Genomic DNA, 20,664 nt, shown 5'->3' on the forward strand with positions numbered 1-20,664 from the left:
ATACCCTGTAAATTGTTCTTGATTCTTTGAAGTTGAAAAGTTGCAGTTTTATGTAGTGCACCCAGTGGATACCTATGAACAGCAGATAAGAGAAGGTATTTAGAAAGACGAATCTGTCGTGCAGCTTGGATTTGCTGCAGTTCTCGGGTGTGAGGCAGTGCTGCTCTCTGTCAGTGTCACTTTGCCTATTAACTGCCATTACCCCCAATTACCACCATCATAACTGCTCTGTGGATGAGGCTGCCATTCTTCCAGTTTATGTAAGATTTGTAAGATTTTAGCTGTTGATGAGGATAATACAGGGAATATTCCAATAGCTTGGGCAAACATTTTCTTTTCTGTCTTTCTGTCTTTCTGTCTTTCTGTCTTTCTGTCTTTCTGTCTTTCTGTCTTTCTGTCTTTCTGTCTTTCTGTCTTTCTGTCTTTCTGTCTTTCTGTCTTTCTGTCTTTCTGTCTTTCTGTCTTTCTGTCTTTCTGTCTTTCTGTCTTTCTGTCTTTCTGTCTTTCTGTCTTTCTGTCTTTCTGTCTTTCTGTCTTTCTTTTCTTGTTGCCACAACTTTCTGGCCAGTAATATAGACGGGTACTGACAGAAATTCATCAGGCTCCTCCTGTCCCCTCTTCTGATTAGTTTGTAGACTTAAGCAATGCAAGATAACTAAAAATGCTTTTCTGTTGCACAGCCATGGGTAGGGGAGGCGGAATTTGCCAGTTGCTAATGGATACCTGGCGTTTTTGTGTATGACCATGAAGAACAGCTTGTGCACTTTCACCCCTGATGTTCCCTGAATAACTCGGGTCTCATTTAGGTCAATAAGCCTTTATCAAAACGTCAGGAGTGAAAAATGTGTCTTGGTGTAAGCCGACTGGTTGTTCCCTCCAGTCACCGGAGTCTATAGAACAATAAATGTTCTCTGAGCTTGTCTGCGTGTCACGCACAGAACTGGGTGACAGTAACCATTGAGCGCCTGTCTGTTGCATTGTCCCGGGACAGCCCCCGTTTGCATATAGCCACGTCCCGGGGTCCCGGTGAGCGGTGGCGGGGCCCTGAAAACATACACGCAGCTCGGATGCAAATGGCCAACCCAGGCAATACACACGTCTGCCTTCCTTTCCTCTTTTTTTTTTATTCCCTCATGCACAGTCTAACTGAAACATTAACTTCTCTGTGTTTTTTTTTTTATTGCAGTTATTTATTTATTTATTGCTTTTCAAGAATTTTGTTTTGCTTCTGGGTACATCTGACCAGTATTGCCTCTGCCAATGCGTATGATGTTAGGCCACACATTCCTTGCTCAAATTACTTGGACTAAAGGAAGCTTCATGCTCCCTGCGAGTTTGCTGTTGTCTGTTGTTGAGAGAGTGCTGGAAGAAGATGTGTTTGCCCTCTGCATACACAAGAGTATTTGGATGTTAGTTTACTGAATACAGTTGAGAAACAAATACAATCTCCTGATTGGAAAAGGCAGCCTCTGGTGCTTATTTTGCTTTAATATTCTAGCACAACCGCATGCAAAACTGTGTTCTTAACTTAAGAATTTGCACCGCCTGAGTTGGTACAGGTTCCTAAATGGCATTAAATCAAACTCAATAAAGGAGAAATTTCAATGCATGAAACTGCACGCAAAGCTTCGTTGGAAAGCTGTGGGAATAAGCCTTCCCAAATAATATTCCCTTCATGGGAGTAAGACAAGGTCTTTCCTTAAAGCATCTGCTATCTTCATTAGGTTTTGTAAGTGTCATTTTATTTCACTGAGAAATGTTTAATAATACACCAATTTAAAAAATCCGGAAGGGTTTTACGGGTTTCTTTTGGGGGAAAAAGCTGTGAAAGAGATCCTTGGCTGGGCCAAAGGAGTTGAGTTTCATATTTCTAACACCCAAGGATCTGGACAGCTTCATTATATCTTGGAAATCCAGCTCAAGCGCAGCAGCTATAAACAACGGCGATAGCCGGGCCTGCCGTCAGCCTGCCCAGGCTACGAGGCCGTCGGGGCGAGGATGGACAGTCCTGGCTAACGTCCTTCCTTTTGTTTTTTTTTTGATCCACATCCCTGTTATTTTCCTGGCTGCTCCGGGCAGTGTCCCACGCGTTTTTGAAGCTGGTAGTGTGATTCTCGTTGGGCTGGGCTTGGCTGGGCTGGGCTGGGCTAGGCTAGGCTTGCATCCAGAGGACTTCGCTTAATTTAGGAAATAGGCATAGGTGCCATCTTGAGTCCCATTTGCCAGCTTGTCATGAAAAACAACCGTGAATATTCCAGAAACGTGAGAATGCTGGATGAAATGTTAATTCGCTGCCATGTCATCTTCCCGACAGTTGCTCTTTGTATTAAATCACTCTATGTAATGAGCAGCTTGTTCTCTTAATCTGCATTATCCTTTCTAAGTGCAGGACGTTATGATTAGCTTCTCTGCTTTACAATTTCCATATGCCGTGTGTTGTGTGCGTTCGGGTACAAGCCGCAGTTACCGCTCCAATTAGGAGTTTCCCCTGTAGACTTTGACAGAGAATGTAACCACTTGTTAATTGAGTACGGCTGGTAAGGAAGCCCTGCACCTGCTTGGGCTGTGCTGAAGATGCCATGGTCGACCCGTCCCTGGAGAAGCCAGCTTCACCTCAGTGTTAACCCAGTGTTAACCCAGGCTGCCATAGTTGTATCTCTTTCCAATCAAGAGGGATGGCAGATATCTTGCACGTTTATGACTCTTTGTACACATTTTCCCCAAATCATAGCTTTGGGTACGTCTGTGGTAAAAACCAACTGCACTTGGTTTTGATAGGAAGGGCATGCATGATTTTTCCCTCGTATTTTCAATGCATCTGGAAGCTGACATTTCAGTAACAGTGCCAGAAATGTTACTTTAATCTATGCAGGATTAACCAAAGACTGAAAAAGTCTAAGTAAGGGGTTGGTTCGACTGGTGTTGCAGATGGAAGGTCAAGCACACCTCGCAGGGGAATGAGACAAGCTAGCAAAATCTTTCTCTCCTGACCATGGGCTGTGCTTGTTTTCCTTGGCTTGGTCAGGACTCTTTCTGTTTGAATTACAGAGGCCAAGTAAATTGGCAGAATGCTTTCAGTTTTAGCATGTGTGAACGAGCCAAACGGCATGCAATTATAGTGTTTAAACTTGCTCTTTATCTTTTGTTTCTTCATGCTTACCAGTTTTCCTATGTTATTTTAGATCATTTTATTATGTTAACATTTTGTCCTCCAAACCTTGCGTTTTATTTTATCTTTTCCCTAATATATTCTCGGGGGGAAAAAAAAAAAAGATGAAAGTTGTACAGTCAAAAATTAACCTAGTTCCCTGTCTGTTTCTTTTAGGAGATTGTATTAGTGGTGTTCTTTGGAACAGAATACGTGGTTCGGTTATGGTCAGCAGGATGCCGCAGTAAATACGTTGGCGTGTGGGGAAGGCTTCGTTTTGCTAGGAAGCCCATTTCCATCATTGGTGAGTATGCACGGCTTGCAGGGTTGCCGTAAACACCGAGTCAAGGTCGCCGCTGGGAGGTTTGAGAGGTGGAATTTCCATAGCAGCTGCAGCCAAGTTGGAGCAAGAGGACTTGTCACTAGTATTTATGTACCTCTGAATTGCCTTTCAGGAATCCGTGGCACTGTCATTTGATAACAAACATGGCTTGGTTTGCTTTTCCGGACAGGCAAAGTGTTTTCTTTTCAAAAGTGATCTGAAGCTTTGCCAGAAATAAGTCTTGGCCACAGTCCTGTCTCCTGTGACCTCAGCATCCCAGACATTGTGTAACAACTACAACTTTATTTTTGAAAGATACTGAAAGCCCTCATTTTCTAGCATCCATCCATTTGAATATTTTAGTGTGAGTTTATTTGGCACTCTAATTTAGCTGCCTGCTATGTGGGGAGAATGACAGGTGTGCTGTTAGCATTTTGTATAATTTCGGAGTTAAAATGGAATTTTTAAAGATGCATTTGGAAATGAGCACCTGACTCCCCTGACAGTCTTTGCAGTTGGCCTCCTAAGGGCGTCAGTGTCCTTAGAAATTGCATCTGTTACTCTGTGCATATCACCACCCATATATTTTGTTTCAGAGTTAATGTCCAGAGTTTAACAGTTTCTGTCTTAAGAAATATAACCACCCAAATCAGGCTGTATTTTGCAAGCCAATATTTTAAGTGTTGTATAAGGACTCATGCCTTGAAACACTTACCTGACGTGTCTGATTTGTTTTTATTGTAGGGGAAGCAGGACATTGTTATACAAACATGTAGCCTTTGATCTGTGGCAGTTTATTTCCTACTACTTATACTATCCAACAATATTATTTGTATTCTGTTCTTCATAAACCGTGTACAATTTTTCTGACTGTAGATTGTAAAATGTTATATTTAGGTATTCTTAGAAACACAGAATTCTTTAGTTCAGCTTCTCTATGCATATATATAAGTAGCAAATATATCTCAGATGTTACTGAAAGTATTAAGTGCCTTGGCTGCCTCTTAGCACTCTATCCACAAATCCGTTTCTCTTGAGACCTAGAGCAACACAGATTCTGCAGCATCTTCCCATTGCTTTCAGCTTGGGTAGCAGAACAAACTTCACCTTTCCCAAATATGTAGCAAAAAATCCTGTTTTTGTTGTTCATTTCCAAAATCAGCCAGGCTAAAGCAGGGAGTTTTAATGTCTGTCCTATGGCAACGACAAATAGCATAAATAATACTCGCATGGTGATTTAATTCTTCTCACTCTTTTAGACCTACCTGGACAGTTGAAATTATATAAAATCAAGAACTTCTAGGAAATAAAATCCCAATCATCTGCCAATAATAAAAGTTCCTAAAGCACCAGAGAAAAGAGAAGAGGTAATAGGTAGAAACTGGTGAAATTCTTTTCAGATTATACTTAATATATAACCCAGTCTGCTGAGACTGTTTTATAGTAACTCATATCACACATCACTAAAGTAGAATGTGGCCATCTCAGACCTATGCTAACCTTTCTATTGTGTTGCACAACTGTATTTTTCTTATTTATTACACTGAAAATTCAAAATATTAAAGTAATATAAGCATTGGTTCTAGTAACACTTTTCGGAAGTGTTGAAAGATACCACTAATTCATTTTTTTTGCAATTGACTTTTATTTTTCAGATTTAATTGTAGTTGTTGCTTCCATGATAGTTCTTTGTGTGGGCTCTAAAGGTCAAGTCTTTGCAACCTCAGCTATCAGGTAATTATACTTTATAATGAAAAAGAAAACAGTGCTGTCAGTTTGAATAAGGTTTTATCTTGTCTTTTTTTGCCTCCTATGACAATTCTAACAGGTGGAAACCAGATCACATATGAATGTGAAACAGTAATCCCGTTAAGTTTCTTGGACTGGTTTTATGGTTACTCTTTCCTACCCATGTCTATGCCTTTTTCTTTTTTTTTTTTTTTTTTCTCCAAGCTGCCACTTCATAAAATGCCTGGGATTAGTCATTGTGAAGTCTTGATTGATTGAGCCTACCTTGAACTCAGGAAGATCAAGCTATTAGGCTATTAGGTTTTCTTGAATGAGAAAGGACAGGGCAGTGTACTGTGCTCTGCACACTAGGCTTGCAGTGATCTTCTCTTTAAAAGGGTGTCTTAAAATATTTTTCAACTCAATTGTTACCCATTCTCACTTTTCCCCCCTCTTTTTTTTTCCCCCTTGTATTGTTAGCCTCTTCAGTGACTCTTTCGTTTGTAAATTGTATTGCAGGGGCATCCGTTTTCTGCAGATTTTGCGAATGCTGCATGTTGACCGTCAGGGTGGAACGTGGAGGCTGTTGGGGTCCGTAGTCTTCATACACAGACAAGTAAGTTGGACTACTCTGAGGAACTTAGTAATAGTCGATAAAAAAGCCCTTGTGTTCAGAGCAGCGTGTATGCAGGCATGCTGATGTCAAATATATTTAATGTGGAAACAGACAATCATTTTATTTTATCCAAGTCTGTCTGACCTACCTGTTCAAGTGACAAAAAGTTCCTAAAAGATAAAAATGTTCACCTATGCTTTGTCAGACTTTTGACGTGTAAATTAATTCTGTGGATGTAACCACAGGAAATCAGGCTTTGGAAGGTGAGTCTAATATTTTTCAAGAAGCTAGCGTCTAAGTTCCAGAATTGTGTTCAATGTGACATTGTTTGAAAAATTTACCCAACATTTTTTTTTTATTACCAAAAAGTTGATCCATTGTATTTGCAAGTGATGGGCACCCAGTTGTGTTAAATGCTGTGTTTGCAATGTGTGTACTGGGTCAAGTCAGCATCTACTGTAAATTCTTTCCTCACTGAACCAGGTACCTGCTTAGTTTGCACAGGTGATGGTCTGTCTCTGTTTCTAAACTGCTGAAATTACATCTGTTCCAAATTTTCTTCCAAAACATCAGTGACAGGTAATTTAAGTAAGTCTCTCAACAGCACTGCAATGTTCTTATTTATATTCTGTTTGCAGGAACTCATAACGACTCTGTACATTGGATTTCTGGGCCTGATTTTTTCCTCTTATTTTGTGTACCTGGCTGAAAAAGATGCTGTAAATGATTCTGGAGAAACAGAGTTTGGCAGCTACGCAGATGCCCTGTGGTGGGGTGTGGTAAGTAGAGCCATTTCATTCTGTCTTTTTTCTCCCCCCCCCCCCCCCCCCCCCCCTTTTTTTTTTTTTTCTTCTCCAGTATTACGTATGCTTACTTGTTTGGTAGCTTGGTTTGAGGATTTATGTTTATATAAGCATTTCATTTTCACTTCTATAACATAATGTAATGATTCCCATCCTGTTTTCTCCCGTGCAGTCTTTATTTTCCTAATTGTGATTGTTTCCATTCCCTTCAAAGAAATGACTTGTAATCGGTTAGTCTTGTCATTGGCATTTGAGAAGTGTCTTCTTATTATCTGCTATAATTGTATAATGTTTTCTTAATAAAATCATTAAGTGCTTCAGATCTTTAAATTGCATAGCCATTGGTAATGATTCAACATTTGCATTTTCAAGATGTGCTATTTTTCTAGGGTCTTTTGCTGTTTTAAATCAAAACGCACTGTTTATTTGTCATTTAAAAATTGAAACTGCAAGCAAACACAGGAAGCATAGGACTAATAACTCCATTTAGCTTGTAAAATGTATCTTGAAAAAGTTCTGTGTGTGTTTATGCTGATACTGCCTTCTTTCTGCAAGCGGTATGACTTGCTGTTTCAGGGAGGAAACACCTGTTGATTGAACATTTTTCTTGCAGGTCTCCTTGGGTTGAAATTTATATGTAGCCATTTATGAATCCAACAGTTTATTTTTTGTTTAGTTTGCTACTGAGATCTGCTGCAGACTTTTCTTCTCTTTCTGGCTGCCATGATTCAATATAGCCTCTTTTTAGGATCACAACCTTGCTGTACTGAACAAGGAAATGCTTTTCTGACAAGTAGCTTTTAAATGCTTTACAGTCATCATTGCATTTTTATTTTTTCAATAAAGGGCTCAGATGACTCAGTGATTAATGGTGGCAGATGTAGCTGCATTTAAAAACACACATGCTGCTATTTGCATTAGCATTAAAAACAGAGCATCTTATAGAGCAGACTGAATTATTAAAAATGCATTTCTGGTATTTCGATACTGTAATATTCCTCATACTGTCCTTTAGGGAAAGGTCCTCTAAAGTCAGGATGACGTCTTGTGACGTCTTGCAGATCATTAAATAGCAGAATGCTCCTTAGTAAGGGTCTCAAAAATATTTGGAAAACATTCTCAAAAAGATTAGTACACAATGTTAGGGTTTAGCCAGAATTTTCAGCATTGCTTAAGTACCACAAATTCTGCTATTTGAAAACCTGTCTCCATCTGTTTTGTGCTGGCCTTGTGCAAGAGGATAGCTCACGATCCCCGTTTCAGAGGCCCGCACAGGTGTGTGATCTGTCTAGCACATAGCTGATCTTGGAGCTTGCTTAGCAAATGTAGCAGAAAATACTAAAGGAAAAGTGCTTAGTAACATCCTCATTGCCACCTTTCACCCTACAATATGACATATTTTTGTTACCTCAACTCAGGTGAATGCTTTTCTCTACTACCATTACCCAAAGAACTTCTTTATGTAGCACAGTATACAGGAAACAGTATAAAAGATGTGTGTCACCACAACTAAACTGCATCTGGAATTCGGTACTTCTATATTACTTTGCTTTGCCAAGTAGAAGCATACCCATAGGGTGTGTAACTTCTAGTTAGATGTTCCTCATTGTCATTGTTATTTATAAATCTATATTGCTTTTCCATTTCCATGACTAAATTGGCCTCTGGTGCTTCGTTTGAATTTTGTGGAGTGCTCAAGGCTGTAGTTATTGGCAGTGCCAGGCTGCAGGCTTCCCGGGGAAACCTGAGGTCACCTTGTGCCTGAGGGATTTGTTGGTGTTACTGCTATCCTCGAAGGCAGCACGTGTGTAAATTACTCTGATGAATGCACACACATGTTTTTCCAAAGCCAAGGTGACTCTCTGCAGATAAAATACAAGAAAAATGATGTATCCCTCTGTTCCCCAGGGCAAAGGTACTCTTCTTATATTGTCCTTCATGCGCATGCTTGTAATCTTAAAGACTTTGTATAGTTTCTGGACAATAAAAACAACAGTAGAAAACGACAACAACAAAAGATATGTTACATGTTCTTACCAAGCCTGTCAAAGAGGATCTTGAGGAAACATTGCTGGCTCGCTTCTGTTTTCTTTCTTTTTGAACACTAAATTGGATCGCATCTTGGGCAGGCTGAGGCGAGCCCTCCTTCTGGTATCCCTTGCATGGCACACTGTTTTCAACCTTCACAGCTGAACAAACGTCCTTCAGGAAAACTCGTACGTGGATTGTGCTGCCTACAGTCTCTTTGACCAGGAGCCCCATTTGCCACAATCAGTTATGGAATATAGCCATGCAAGGGTGTTAATGCATGTCCCCCTGTTCCTTTGAACTGCATCCAGCAATCGCATGCAAGTACCAGCTTAGTTAAGTTTCCTGTTCCTTTAATTCACAGATACGTATTTTCTTGCCAAGGACCAATCTTTTTTTTTTTTTTTTTTTTTTTTAAACTGTGCTTCCAAGCATACATTTCTATTTATCAAAGCCTATGAGCACGTGCCTAGTGTATAATGAAAATCAAAAGTGTTCAAGAGCTTTGCTGGAAAGCTGCAAGAAATACAAAATAGATATTGCACATGTGCATAAATTTTTTGCTTAAATCAAATTTGTTCTAATTATAAATAACTGAACATAAATGTTAAAAATAGCCACAGAAAAGGAGGAGCTCTTATTCATATCTAAATTTAAAAAGCTTCTGAGGACTTCATGCTGACTTCAATGTTAGACACAGGAAGACACTTTATTGTTGGTTTTGTGCTTTGCAAGCCAAGAATACCCACTATTAAGCCCATTCTTTCTTTTTTCTGGGAGTTGAAATGGAATTTTTCAGACTTTATGGAGGAAGGGCTTAGAAGATAGGGGGGTTAGTGTTTCTAAATACTGTTTGCTTGCATCCATACATCTCACTACCCACCTTCTCATCTGTGGCTTTTAACTTCAAGAGCAGTTCCAAGTACTTTTTCTTCCTCACTTAATAAAGTTTTGTGTGGTAGATGTAAAGAAATCTTTCAAAATTCTTGTCTCCAAAGTACAAATATAGATTTTCTTTCCTATAAAAAACATTCTTGAAACTTTTTCCTTAATTTGTCCTTAATCTTCCTTCAAACTAGAAGACTCCAGAAAGTTTTATCAGATTTTCCATTTGATAAAACAAAGAATTTCTAGAAACTTACCATTTTCCAGGCTAGGGTCTGGAAAAAAAATCCCAATTAAGGAAATGTACTTTCAGTCATACTTCAGAATTTAATAGATTAGGCTTTGGTTAAATGGGTCTGTAGCAGGCTGAGGCAAAGTTTGCTATGATTCTTTTCTCCATAATGGGGAAGAGGGATCAGGAAGCCTTTTCTTCAGCTTAGCATTGCTATTTTAAAGCCAATATTTCAAGATGTGAGTGCTCAACAGAGGATAGTCTCTTAACTCTTTCATCTGAAGGATGTAACTTGACTCTTTCTTTTGAGAGTACTGCAGTGTACATAGAAGTGATTTGGAGCTGAAAGTGGTGTCTGAATCAAGTCTTACCACTAATGTACTTATATACACAAGACAGAACAATATTCTCATTTGAAAAAAAAAATTAAAATAGTGAAAGATCATTAGATTTGTTTTCAGCTTTATACAGTTCGCAAACTTTGTAGTAAAATGGGGGGACAGACTTCAGCAGCTTGGAAATACTCTATATTCAACTTACATGAATGCAGTTGACTAAATAAGATGACAAGCAGTAGAAAGGCTTCAACTGCGTTCATTACACTGATGTGTACAGGAGAGTCTTTGAACCATTTGGCAATTTACTACAATTGCAAGAAAGCCAGGGAAACTGTGGATGTTGCATGATGTTTCTAGCAAGTCTCTGGATGTTTTTCCTGTATCACTTGGTTTAATACAGATGAGTATTACAAGCAGAGGAAGAAAATTGTGAATGAAATTCTGAGCACAGAGCAATACCTAGCACAGTTCTTTTGAAGTTGTAGTGCTGTGAAATCAGAAGGAAAGTAGGTATGGTATTCTGCATAAGGTAATTTGACTTCAATAATTGCCTCTCTTTGATGTTTTAGCACTTGCGTTTTGCTCCCTCAGTCCTGTGGTGTCTGTCTTTTTAGCAGCTGAATTGTGCATTCTTCAGAGTTGCATTTCGTAGATGTTCAACCTTGCAGAACTTTGAAAGGCACTAAGTATTTATCTACAGAGCAGGGAAGTTACATACCTGGTTTAGTTTGTTGTCCCCATTTTAGCCAGATAACCTTGGATAAAACGCATCACCTATTCAGTGCTGTTTGAAACTGCTATTTGTTGTTGCCATCTGGATTTTCTGCTTCGTATTTCCTCATTTAATTATTGATGTCTAATTAATAGGAAGAAGACTAGTCTTAACAGCAAACCCTGTGGTGAAGTGCATCACATCAAAGTTCTGAAATAGTGAATGGATGCATGTGATTTTGCTGCTAATTAAAACAATTAGCTTTTCATGCTGCTTTGCAATGAAAATATAATGTGTGAGCTCTTGCATCAATTTAGTTTAATTATGGCGATGTATTTACTACGCTAGAGTAGAAGTTGAGTCAGTATTTCCATTGTAAGTCCTATTTTACAACTGTAAAATTAGTACTGTACTCTTTAGGGAGTTACAATCTGGCTGTAAAGATTCATTTGGGGCTAAAACTTGGAGCACAAGTTTTCAACAACATGTATCCTAGGGAAAAAAAGAAGATGATGTAATTTTGAAATACAATGCATTTGAAGATGTATTTATTATGAGGGTCGAAAAAATGTTAACTTAAACACATGGGTTTATTTCCAACCCAATTTCCATAATGTTCTTTTAAAAATAATCCCCAACAAACAGCACAGAAAATACACTCTGGCATCGATGCGTCTCATCGAGCAGTTCAGGAAGGACGGGAAGGGAGGGAGCACTGGGATAGTCGGGTCTGCCCAAAGGGCCCGTTTCTTTTCGCATTCGTAGTTAAGGTAGCAAAACATGACATTGAGCCTGCAACAGAGAATAGAATATTCTAATCATGAGGAGCTGAAAATATCTTCTAAAGACATCATCTTGTCTCCTTATCTTTTATGTAAGTAGGTGTCAGAGGGCATCCCTTCTGCCACAGTTATTTTTAGTAGGGTTTTGTTTGTGTGTTTGCTTTTTGTGTGTGTTTACAATATGACAGGTGAACCAGGAGTAACTGCAGGGTACAGGAGGAAGGTCTTTATTTTGTTATTGTCTGGGATTTACTTCCTGCGTGGCCTGTGCAAACAGGCAGCTTCTTCATCAGAAGAAAGCCTGGGCAGCTGGCAGACGCTGCGTGCTTCATCCGCTCGAGAGCCGCGTGCGCTTCACGTGGGCTGTTTTATCTGTGACTTTGAGTAAAGCTGAGTAAAGCAAACTTCTCTACCTTCCAAGCTGGGGAACTTTAAATGACTTCAGATTCCAAATTTATGCCTTCTATTTAAAAAAAAGGAAAAAGAAAAAAGAAAAAAAAAAAGTCCATTCAGTTCTTGCATATCTGCAAGTAATGACTTGTCCTGCCTTGTTGTTCTGTGTCACCGTGGTGGTAAGCTTTACTTCAGTGTCTTGAAACAAACTCAACAGATGTTTCCTGTGTGTGTGCATTAAGTTATCTGTTCCTGCTCTTTATGTTCTGTGTGAATTAGTGATTTGTTAGGCTACGTTTTAAGGATCTGTTGCTGCCTGGAATTTTTTTCAGATTCTCTTGCTGTTTATATCAGCACTGTTCTCCAGCATACCTCATGTCTGAGCCCAGTCGTAGTGCGTAGTGACAGTGCGTGTGTGCTCCTGATATGCAACAGCCCTCTAACACTCTCAGCAAACATCTCCTGCCCAAAAAGAAAATCAGCAGTTCAGAGCTGTGTTGGCAGCCTCCCCCTGAGGAAAGCATGTGGTGTGGGCAGGCAGCCCATATCCCTGTAATTTCATAGACTGTAATGTTTTTTAAGACACGAAGAATTAAGTTAATGGTTTTATTTGCTACATTTTAACACATATTTTATTATAATTCAATTTCCTTCACCCTTTTCATTATCTTATAGGTAGGAAGCAAACCCAGAGAGGGGAATTACCTTCATTAAGGTCGCACACACTGCCATTGGGAGGGATAGCAATGTAGCTTTTGTTCCTGTAAATGCAAACAAAAACAAAGAAGTCCTCAAGACTGCTATGTTAATATTTGTAATGCTTTATGTATTTTCATTACAGGTGACTGTTACAACTATTGGCTATGGGGATAAAGTGCCACAGACCTGGATAGGAAAGACTATTGCGTCCTGTTTTTCAGTGTTTGCAATTTCATTTTTTGCACTACCCGCGGTAGGTTTTTCTGTACTTCTGTTGGCAATTCAATAGTGACCCTTTAATAGTGAGAGGAATCCTTTGTTACTGCTTCTTTAACCTTTCATTGGATTTGATAGTAAAAAAGCTTTGTATTCAAATTATATATGGTCAAACATAGCTAAAAAATCAGTAAACACTACTTGTTTGCATATGAGATGCTGTATTTGGTATATATTTGAAAAGGGATGTTTCAACCCTGAAACGAGCGTTTAATTCAAAACACTTTTCAACTACCTCAAATACGTAAAGGAAATATCCCCATGCTAATTGCTTTTCAGATCGCTGACTTAGTAATGTTTTGACTCCTTAAGGCATTTGCTGCTAAGTTACTCAACTGATCAGGTATAGGGTGAACTGCAGACTTCTCCTGTGCATCCTTCTCCCAGCAAAGCTGTAGAGAGGCAGCAGTAAGTGGCCAGGGACTGTGATACTGGCAGCTGACAGAGCTGTTTGCCAAATTAATGTCTGTTCATGGCCAACGTCTTCTTTTCAACAGTGATTCAGGGCTGAGCTTTTTGAGGTCTTTTGGCTCTTAGCTAGTGCTGAAAACAGGTGCCCAAATAGTTTCTGACAATAAATGAGGCAGTTGGATACCAACAGTAAGTTGAAAATCAGTGCTTTTGAGATCCAAAATTTTCAGTAGCAAATATAGGTAACTAGCAATACTCTCAAATTGTGCTGCCTGACTGTTTGTGCGGGCAGTTGTGAACTGGATGCCTCCAAAGATATTTCGTATATAATTATATAGTAGTCCTACCTTCAGAGCAAGCCTTTTATGCTTTTACGTGTCAGATTTCCTAGTTGTTTATAGAAGTAAAATAAGAACCTTCTCCTTTATCAGGAAGGAGATAAAGGATACTAAAACCTTTGTGAAATATACCTGTAGAAATATGAATGACTAGATAAGGGAACTGCTCCACACTCATTTTGGAGTTAATAGTTTTACTACATTTGGAGGCTGCTTCAGGTTGCTCATTACTAGTGACATTAGTCCATGCAACCTTGTCCTCGGGTGGATGAGAGCGCCCTGTGCTGAGCAGCCTGGCTGTGTTCTAGTGCTCCATTTCTTCTTTTTCCTTTTCCCACCCACTATAGGGTTATAGGGTTAACACTATAGAAATTGCCATAGTACAGTTTAAAAGGCTTTCATGTGATCTAAATTATGCCATGCCAAATCCTTATTTCTCATGAAAATGAGGTTAAGCACAGCACACCAGATTAATATATTCTTCCCTATACTGTCATTCCCTTTCACAGGCCTTTATGGGGCCTTTAGATGTTATGAAATCCATTTTCTTCTGGTTATTTAGTGTTTGAGCCCAGCTGACTTAAATAGGCTTTGAACCAGGCCACGATAATGTTCATATTTTATGTTTCGGCAAGTAAGACTAACTAACTCTGAAAACTTAATAGCATTAAGTCATTTCCTCTGAATAATTAGTTGGGTTATTTTATGATGCCGAATAGGAGTTTATTAATATGTGACATGCTTTGGCAAGTTTATGCATGTTCCCCCTCAACCCTCTTAAAAGCTAAATTTCTGTTTTCTTTCTTTCTACAGGGAATTCTTGGTTCAGGCTTTGCCCTAAAAGTACAACAGAAACAAAGACAGAAACACTTCAACCGTCAAATTCCGGCTGCTGCCTCTCTCATACAGGTGCCAAGTTCACGCATTTTACCGAGTATCCTTTCTTTCCCCTTAAAACAATTTTTGAAGTTGTTTACAGTATTTCCCTGTCTAATTCCCTTCAAAAATTGTGTTGGAGTTGCAGATACAGATAAAAGTCTCCTAAATAGTTTTAGAACTCTCACCTGTAATGTAAATGAACAGGTAGAAAAGTTCGCTCTCAAATCAGCGCAAACTATTCAGCTGGTTTAAAAGCATAACTGAACTTTTGGCTATTAAGCAAGGGGGTATGTTATGAAATACTATGCTTACAATAATGGAAAACAGAAAAGAGGGAGCCTATAAAATTGTATTTTTAAAAATCCACTGTTCCTAGTAAAAACGAATATCAGATATGCTGCATTTTTCTTGGGGCAAATAGGTATTTTGATTTCAGAATAAGTCAGAATCTTATAAAAGCAAAAACCTTGTTTGAACTTCCTGAGCTCTGGGGTAGGTGGCTGGCAAACACTGAGATTCTGCTAAAGTAGTCTTTTCTTGTAAATCATACACAGTCAGAAAAATTTTGATCACCTCTGTTAAAAAGATGGTTACAGTTCTGGTGTCAGTGAGGTCAATGGGATTGTTATCCTTGACTTTACTGGAGTTAACCTTTCACTCTGGAGAAGTATTAATATTGTTTAATTGCATTTTTTTTCCATTTTTTTCTTCCCTTACTAAATATCTGTTTGTAACTTTAGAAACAAGGATCAAATTAAAAGAGGAATCTAGGTGTTTCACCTAGGCTGTATCGTTCTTTCATTCTCATATGACTTATTTCTCTAGCTTCATGAGTGAATGTGGATTTCCAGGTCAGACTCTTTATGGAAACAGTAGCTAACTGTAAAGTTTATGCTTGAAACGAAACAGTCCCAGAGTTAATGTGAAAAAGGTTTAAATTTAAGGGACTGGTTATAGCCAAAGATTAGCCAAAAATCTTGAGACTCAGTGTGTTTCTTTTGGATTGCACGGTCAGAAAAAGGTACGGGTTTGCAAAGAATGGATTTTCAGCATTCCCGCTGATTCTTTGGGGAAATCAGTCCCAAATTATTGGGAAGCCTGAGATTGCACATTCAGGTTGTTGTACTTGACTCTATCTGAAACATTAGGAGTGAATGGGGGACAGACAATAAGCTGCTGACTATTTGTTATTAGATTACTGACTATCTGCTGTTTTAATTTGGAGGTTAATTATTAATTATTTCTAACAATATAGTTAAACTTCTGGCGCAATATACAGTAGTATTTGTGTGTAGTATATGTGTATATATGTGTGCAGTAGTTTTTGTCTTGTTTCCTGGCCGTTTTTCTTCCTTTTTGTCTTTGAACATAGCACTTCCAAATGATGATGGTTAGGTTTTTTTAATTTGTCTGGGGGAGTTTGGCTCCTGGTTAGGTGTTCCATTATGCTGTCCCTCTTATTTCTCTTGTATAACAAATCTTTACTACTACTACAGCTTTTTTTCTGATGGTGCTCTTGTGAGGTACAGGAGAACTAGCTCTGCTTTTCGAGTAGGGACCCGAAGACAAATAGGCAAAATGCCCAAAGTCTCAACAGGAACTCAGAGCAAGAAATTCAACCTCAGTCTTTTAAGTCCAGTCTAGAAGACCTCTTGGATAGTACTTTTTTTATATATATATCTCAAGATCTAATCCAATCAAAAGATGCGCTTGAAAAGGCTGATCTTCCTGGCCTGTGTATCAGCCCACATTAAACTAGGCACTTTGAGAATGGGGATTTTATAGCATGCAAAGTTAATGTGAGCGAATTCTTGAATACTGTTTAATCAAGATTTTCTAATGTGCTGACTTGAAAGTTACTCTGACGTACAGTTAACAACAAACTCAATTGTATTAACTGCTCTGTTACTAACAACTTTTATTCTAGACTGCATGGAGATGCTATGCAGCAGAAAATCCAGACTCTTCCACGTGGAAAATATATATTCGAAAACCTTCTAGGAATTATCATTTACTGTCACCTAGTCCAAAACCGAAGAAATCAGTGATGGTAACAAACGTTTCATATTATTGTAATTTCATATATTCATTTTTTAAATAATATTCAAGTTGTTCGCTCTGTAGAGGCTATTTCGTGTATTTGTTTTACAGGCCTTTGTAACAAAGGCTCAGTTTCATAGTTGCATTTCAAATGAGTTTGAGGATTTTGAATAAAGAAGCATTTCAAGCTGTAACTTTTAATTTGCCTCAGATTCCAAGCTTAATTTTTTTTTTGAATGAATACATGAAGTTTGAAGAGAACAATAATGACCTAACTCGAGCATATCTATCAGTAACTTATTCTTGCTGTCTGGAAAGTTATAAGCAAGGAAAAGAACTGTTTTGGATTTTAATTGGCAACAAATTAAAAAGGAAAAGAGAAAGGAAAATTTGAGGAAAGAAGATGCCTGACAGGAATTTCCACTCATATCACGGATTCTTCTGAGTTTGATATCACTATATCCACTTACATGTGCTGAAGATATAGTTTATTGCGACCATGAAATAGCAAGGCTATTCTAGAGCAGTTTATGATTTATGTAAACTGTTGTAGAGCCAGCAGATTTTTTTTTCCCCGCAGGCAAGCAGTTTGCTAATGATGATGTGTGGAATTCTAAAGGTTAGCCAGCTTGGGGGAGGAATTAGTAAGAAACAGTGTGGAGCATAATGCAAATGTAATTGGTCAGGCAGTCTTATTATCTGGTAATAGCTCATTGGAGACTTTATTAAAAACATTTATTAAAGAGACAATGAAATGAGGTTTGCTTCAAGTAATTTAATATATGTGTATTTTTAGGTCAAAAAGAAGAAATTTAAGTTAGAGAAGGACAATGGACCTTCTTCTCCAGATAAGGCGTTAACTGTTCCACAAATCACTTATGACCATGTGACAGATAACAGGAAACCTGATTTCAGTATTGAAGCATATGAAAACTCTGGTAAGAAATTCTATTATAACATGCCAGTAACTGTAATGGTCTCTATTAATTATTTATGTGCATGTCATCTGTAATATACGTAGGACAATTAAAGTCAGAACTAGCTCTTGGCTCTATTTCTAAAGCAAGAACACTTGCTTTCAAGCTTTCCTTGCTGGCTTCTCTGGATGAGGTTCAGGCATTTCCTTAATTGATCTGCTCCTTTGCAGGCAAATTTAAGATTATTTGTAATTTCTGCCTGCCGGAAGATCTACTGTCTCTAAGTTTGGTGCATAATTTTCCCATTTCTTTAATTGATTGAATCTACTGGAGCAGACTGCCAGGCTTTCCAAGCCCCATTCATATTCTGCTTGTACCTCACCCCAAAAGAGCAGATACTTGGCTGCTCTGGAGATAGTCTGCTATATGAAACCATTATGTGCTCCTGCCATCTGCTCAGTGGAGGTGTCTATGAATCACATTTTGAAAGCAGAATAACTTAAGATAAATGTGGATCGTCTGTACTAATTGTCCTTGTACAGAATGATATAGTACAAGGAAAAGATGAAAGGACCCTATTTGATAGTCACCTTATAAGTAGTAATAACTTACTTGATTATAATATGAGCTCTGAAATAACTCTGAATTTATGATGTAGCTTTTTTACAAAAAAGTAGAATTTATAACTTGTTAATTGCATGCTCAAATTTTGGCTGCAAGAGGAACATATAATTTTTAGGAGTATGTTTTATAGATCATACATACCATAAGCACTTGCGTTTTTTTTCTCCTAAAAATGTTGGCTGACTTGATTAAATTTAATGACCATTAAAATGAGAGATTGCAGTGTTGGTTGACACCAGGCATATATTTTAATTCAGATAGAAACTCTCACCTTCCATATATTTTTTTGGTGCATTTCTGTCTTATTCTGTAACATCCATGCTTTTCCCATCTTTCCTGTCCTGTATTGGGGAATGATCACAACTCGATCACAACTGCCAAGTTTGTGGTAGTTTTTAGAAGGTGGATACTACATTTAATCTGTATGATTCTGAATACAAATGTCTGTTTTTAAAACAATACAGTGACTTGAGATATGTGACTGATGAGGCTTGGCAAGTCTCATCTTTATATCACTAAATTTCTAAGTAGATTAAAGGACAATATAATTTGCAGTCAGTCTCCTACTGCCACTTAAAAAATCAATTCTCTAGCTTTCAATAAAAAAACAAACCTCTAATCTCTTCTGACACTTTTTTTTTCTTCTTTTTGTCTCTTCTGCTCTCTCTAAACTGTTACAAGTATACAGGACAAACAGGAATGTTAGAATTGCTTGGTAAGTTGAGGAAAATAACTTCATCTACAGCATGCCACCCTGTGACAACGTTAACATTGTTTGCAGTGCTTTTCATGTGTGTCTAGCGACATATAGTTTCTAAGAAATCTTTTGCAGCCAAGGAGATCTTGACATACAAAAATGTACATTCTCACACTTGTAATCACAATTGCACCCATGGTTCAGTCTCAAAGGCAGAAATGAACAATCATTTATAAAGTATTTGATTGTAAGTAGAATAGGTAGTCACTGTTAATTGAGGAAAACTTGTTATTCTATACATATCCCAGATAAAAGACTAATAAAAGTTAAGCTACATATTCAAATAACAGAATTAATTTTAAAATAGATTGAGATGGGAGGAAAACATCCAGCTATGACCTCTAGAAATGGGCATTTTTAACTACACATCTGTTCTTGTAAAAATGCTCCGTAGATACCTGTGAACAGATATCCCATAAATTATATAATATATTTTATTATTTATCTGGATTCTGTGACCATTTAATTATGGTGCTGTGATATTTCTAATGTGCTTGTTCATGCGATTTCTTAAAATATGAGTTTTCCCTGAAGACTCTAGGCGTAGAGCTGGATCTGGGCAAAATTCACTGTGATTTAGGGAGAGTGCTGTGAGCCAACTGTAAGTTGTCTGTTTTGCATCCACTGAAGACAAAAGAAGTTACTCTTCAATAATAAAGTGCTAGATGCTCAGACTTGGATTAAATTGTGGGAGAATACAAGGTTGAATTTCCCCATTGAACCCACACGGAGCATAGGTGCAATTAAGGTGGCAAAATAAGAGAACACTTAATCTCTTTAACTCTCCCTCTCCAATTCTCGGCTTGCTCATTATCTGGTTTCCAGTTTTCCATACCGAAAGCGTTTTATCTCTGGTGCAGGAAAATGTGGTGGAACAAATTCAGGATAGCAGTGAGAGCCCTGAAATCACCACTTGTTATATATACATCAGCAAGAAATTCTTTCATCTTGGGAAAACATCAGAAGAACTTCGGTTCAGTTTCTGTCTCCTAGTTGAGCAGAGTGAACTGGTAGATGTGAGAGTTCACGTCATGGTGTCCTCCTAGAGACTCACAGAAGTCAGGCAGGGAGTATATTTGTACCTACTGTGAGTAAGATTACATACACAGAAACCTAATTGCTAAGTCAAAAGCTCAAGAATAAGGCGTTAGGAAATGTAAGAATGAAGGATAGCCACTTAGCTTCAGTCTGGTCTTCACAGAGTCTTCAGTCACGTGGCCCTATTTCTTGTAGTCAGCTCTCTCTTTGGGCTCCCCATGCCAACGCCACCTCCCTTTCTGCCAGCCTGTCTCCTGGCTTCTCCAATGTCATTCCCTTCCCCTGAGTCTAATTCAAATTTGTTCATATTTGGAGTTTTGCTCTTTGCATAAACATAGGTGGGAAATTTGACTGTGTCCCAGCATAGGAAGCCACAGTCATTTCTCAAGTGCTAAAAGGGGAGCATGATTTAAAGGAATTTAATAGAACAAAACCATAAGTTCTTGCTGAATCTTTTTCTCAGCATTGACTGCTTTTGTTAGTGTGCAGCTTTCTCCCAAGAAATTCAGCTTGAGGTAGACCTGGCCTAAGTGATCAAACTTAGTAGCTGTAGGCACTTTTCTATAGAACAAGTGGGGCAGCTCCAGTTACCAGCAGCGCTCTTGGTCTGAGGTAACCCTGAGGTGCAGGAGCCAGACCCAGGGGTCCCTCCCAGCTTACACCCTTTAGAAAGGACAGCACTCGAAGGAATCGAAGTG

The 20,664-nt window shown here is 38.4% G+C and overlaps 1 protein-coding gene across 2 annotated transcripts in view; it reads left to right on the forward strand.

Annotated features, from left to right (window-relative positions):
• Window positions 1-20,664, forward strand: part of KCNQ1 (potassium voltage-gated channel subfamily Q member 1) — a 278,960-nt gene that overhangs the window by 68,773 nt on the left and 189,523 nt on the right. For both annotated transcript variants that reach the window (XM_088525848.1, XM_088525849.1), the window contains exons 3-10: window positions 3,326-3,452; window positions 5,126-5,204; window positions 5,718-5,814; window positions 6,453-6,593; window positions 12,829-12,939; window positions 14,525-14,620; window positions 16,518-16,640; window positions 17,427-17,568. In XM_088525848.1, the coding sequence (XP_088381974.1) occupies window positions 3,326-3,452; window positions 5,126-5,204; window positions 5,718-5,814; window positions 6,453-6,593; window positions 12,829-12,939; window positions 14,525-14,620; window positions 16,518-16,640; window positions 17,427-17,568 (916 nt within the window). The remainder of the gene's footprint in view (window positions 1-3,325; window positions 3,453-5,125; window positions 5,205-5,717; window positions 5,815-6,452; window positions 6,594-12,828; window positions 12,940-14,524; window positions 14,621-16,517; window positions 16,641-17,426; window positions 17,569-20,664) is intronic.

Source organism: Tinamus guttatus, unplaced genomic scaffold (assembly GCF_059628265.1).
Source record: "Tinamus guttatus ecotype Peru unplaced genomic scaffold, ASM5962826v1 Tinamus_guttatus_pri_ptg000240l, whole genome shotgun sequence".
In the NCBI taxonomy this organism is placed as follows: Eukaryota; Metazoa; Chordata; class Aves; order Tinamiformes; family Tinamidae; genus Tinamus; species Tinamus guttatus.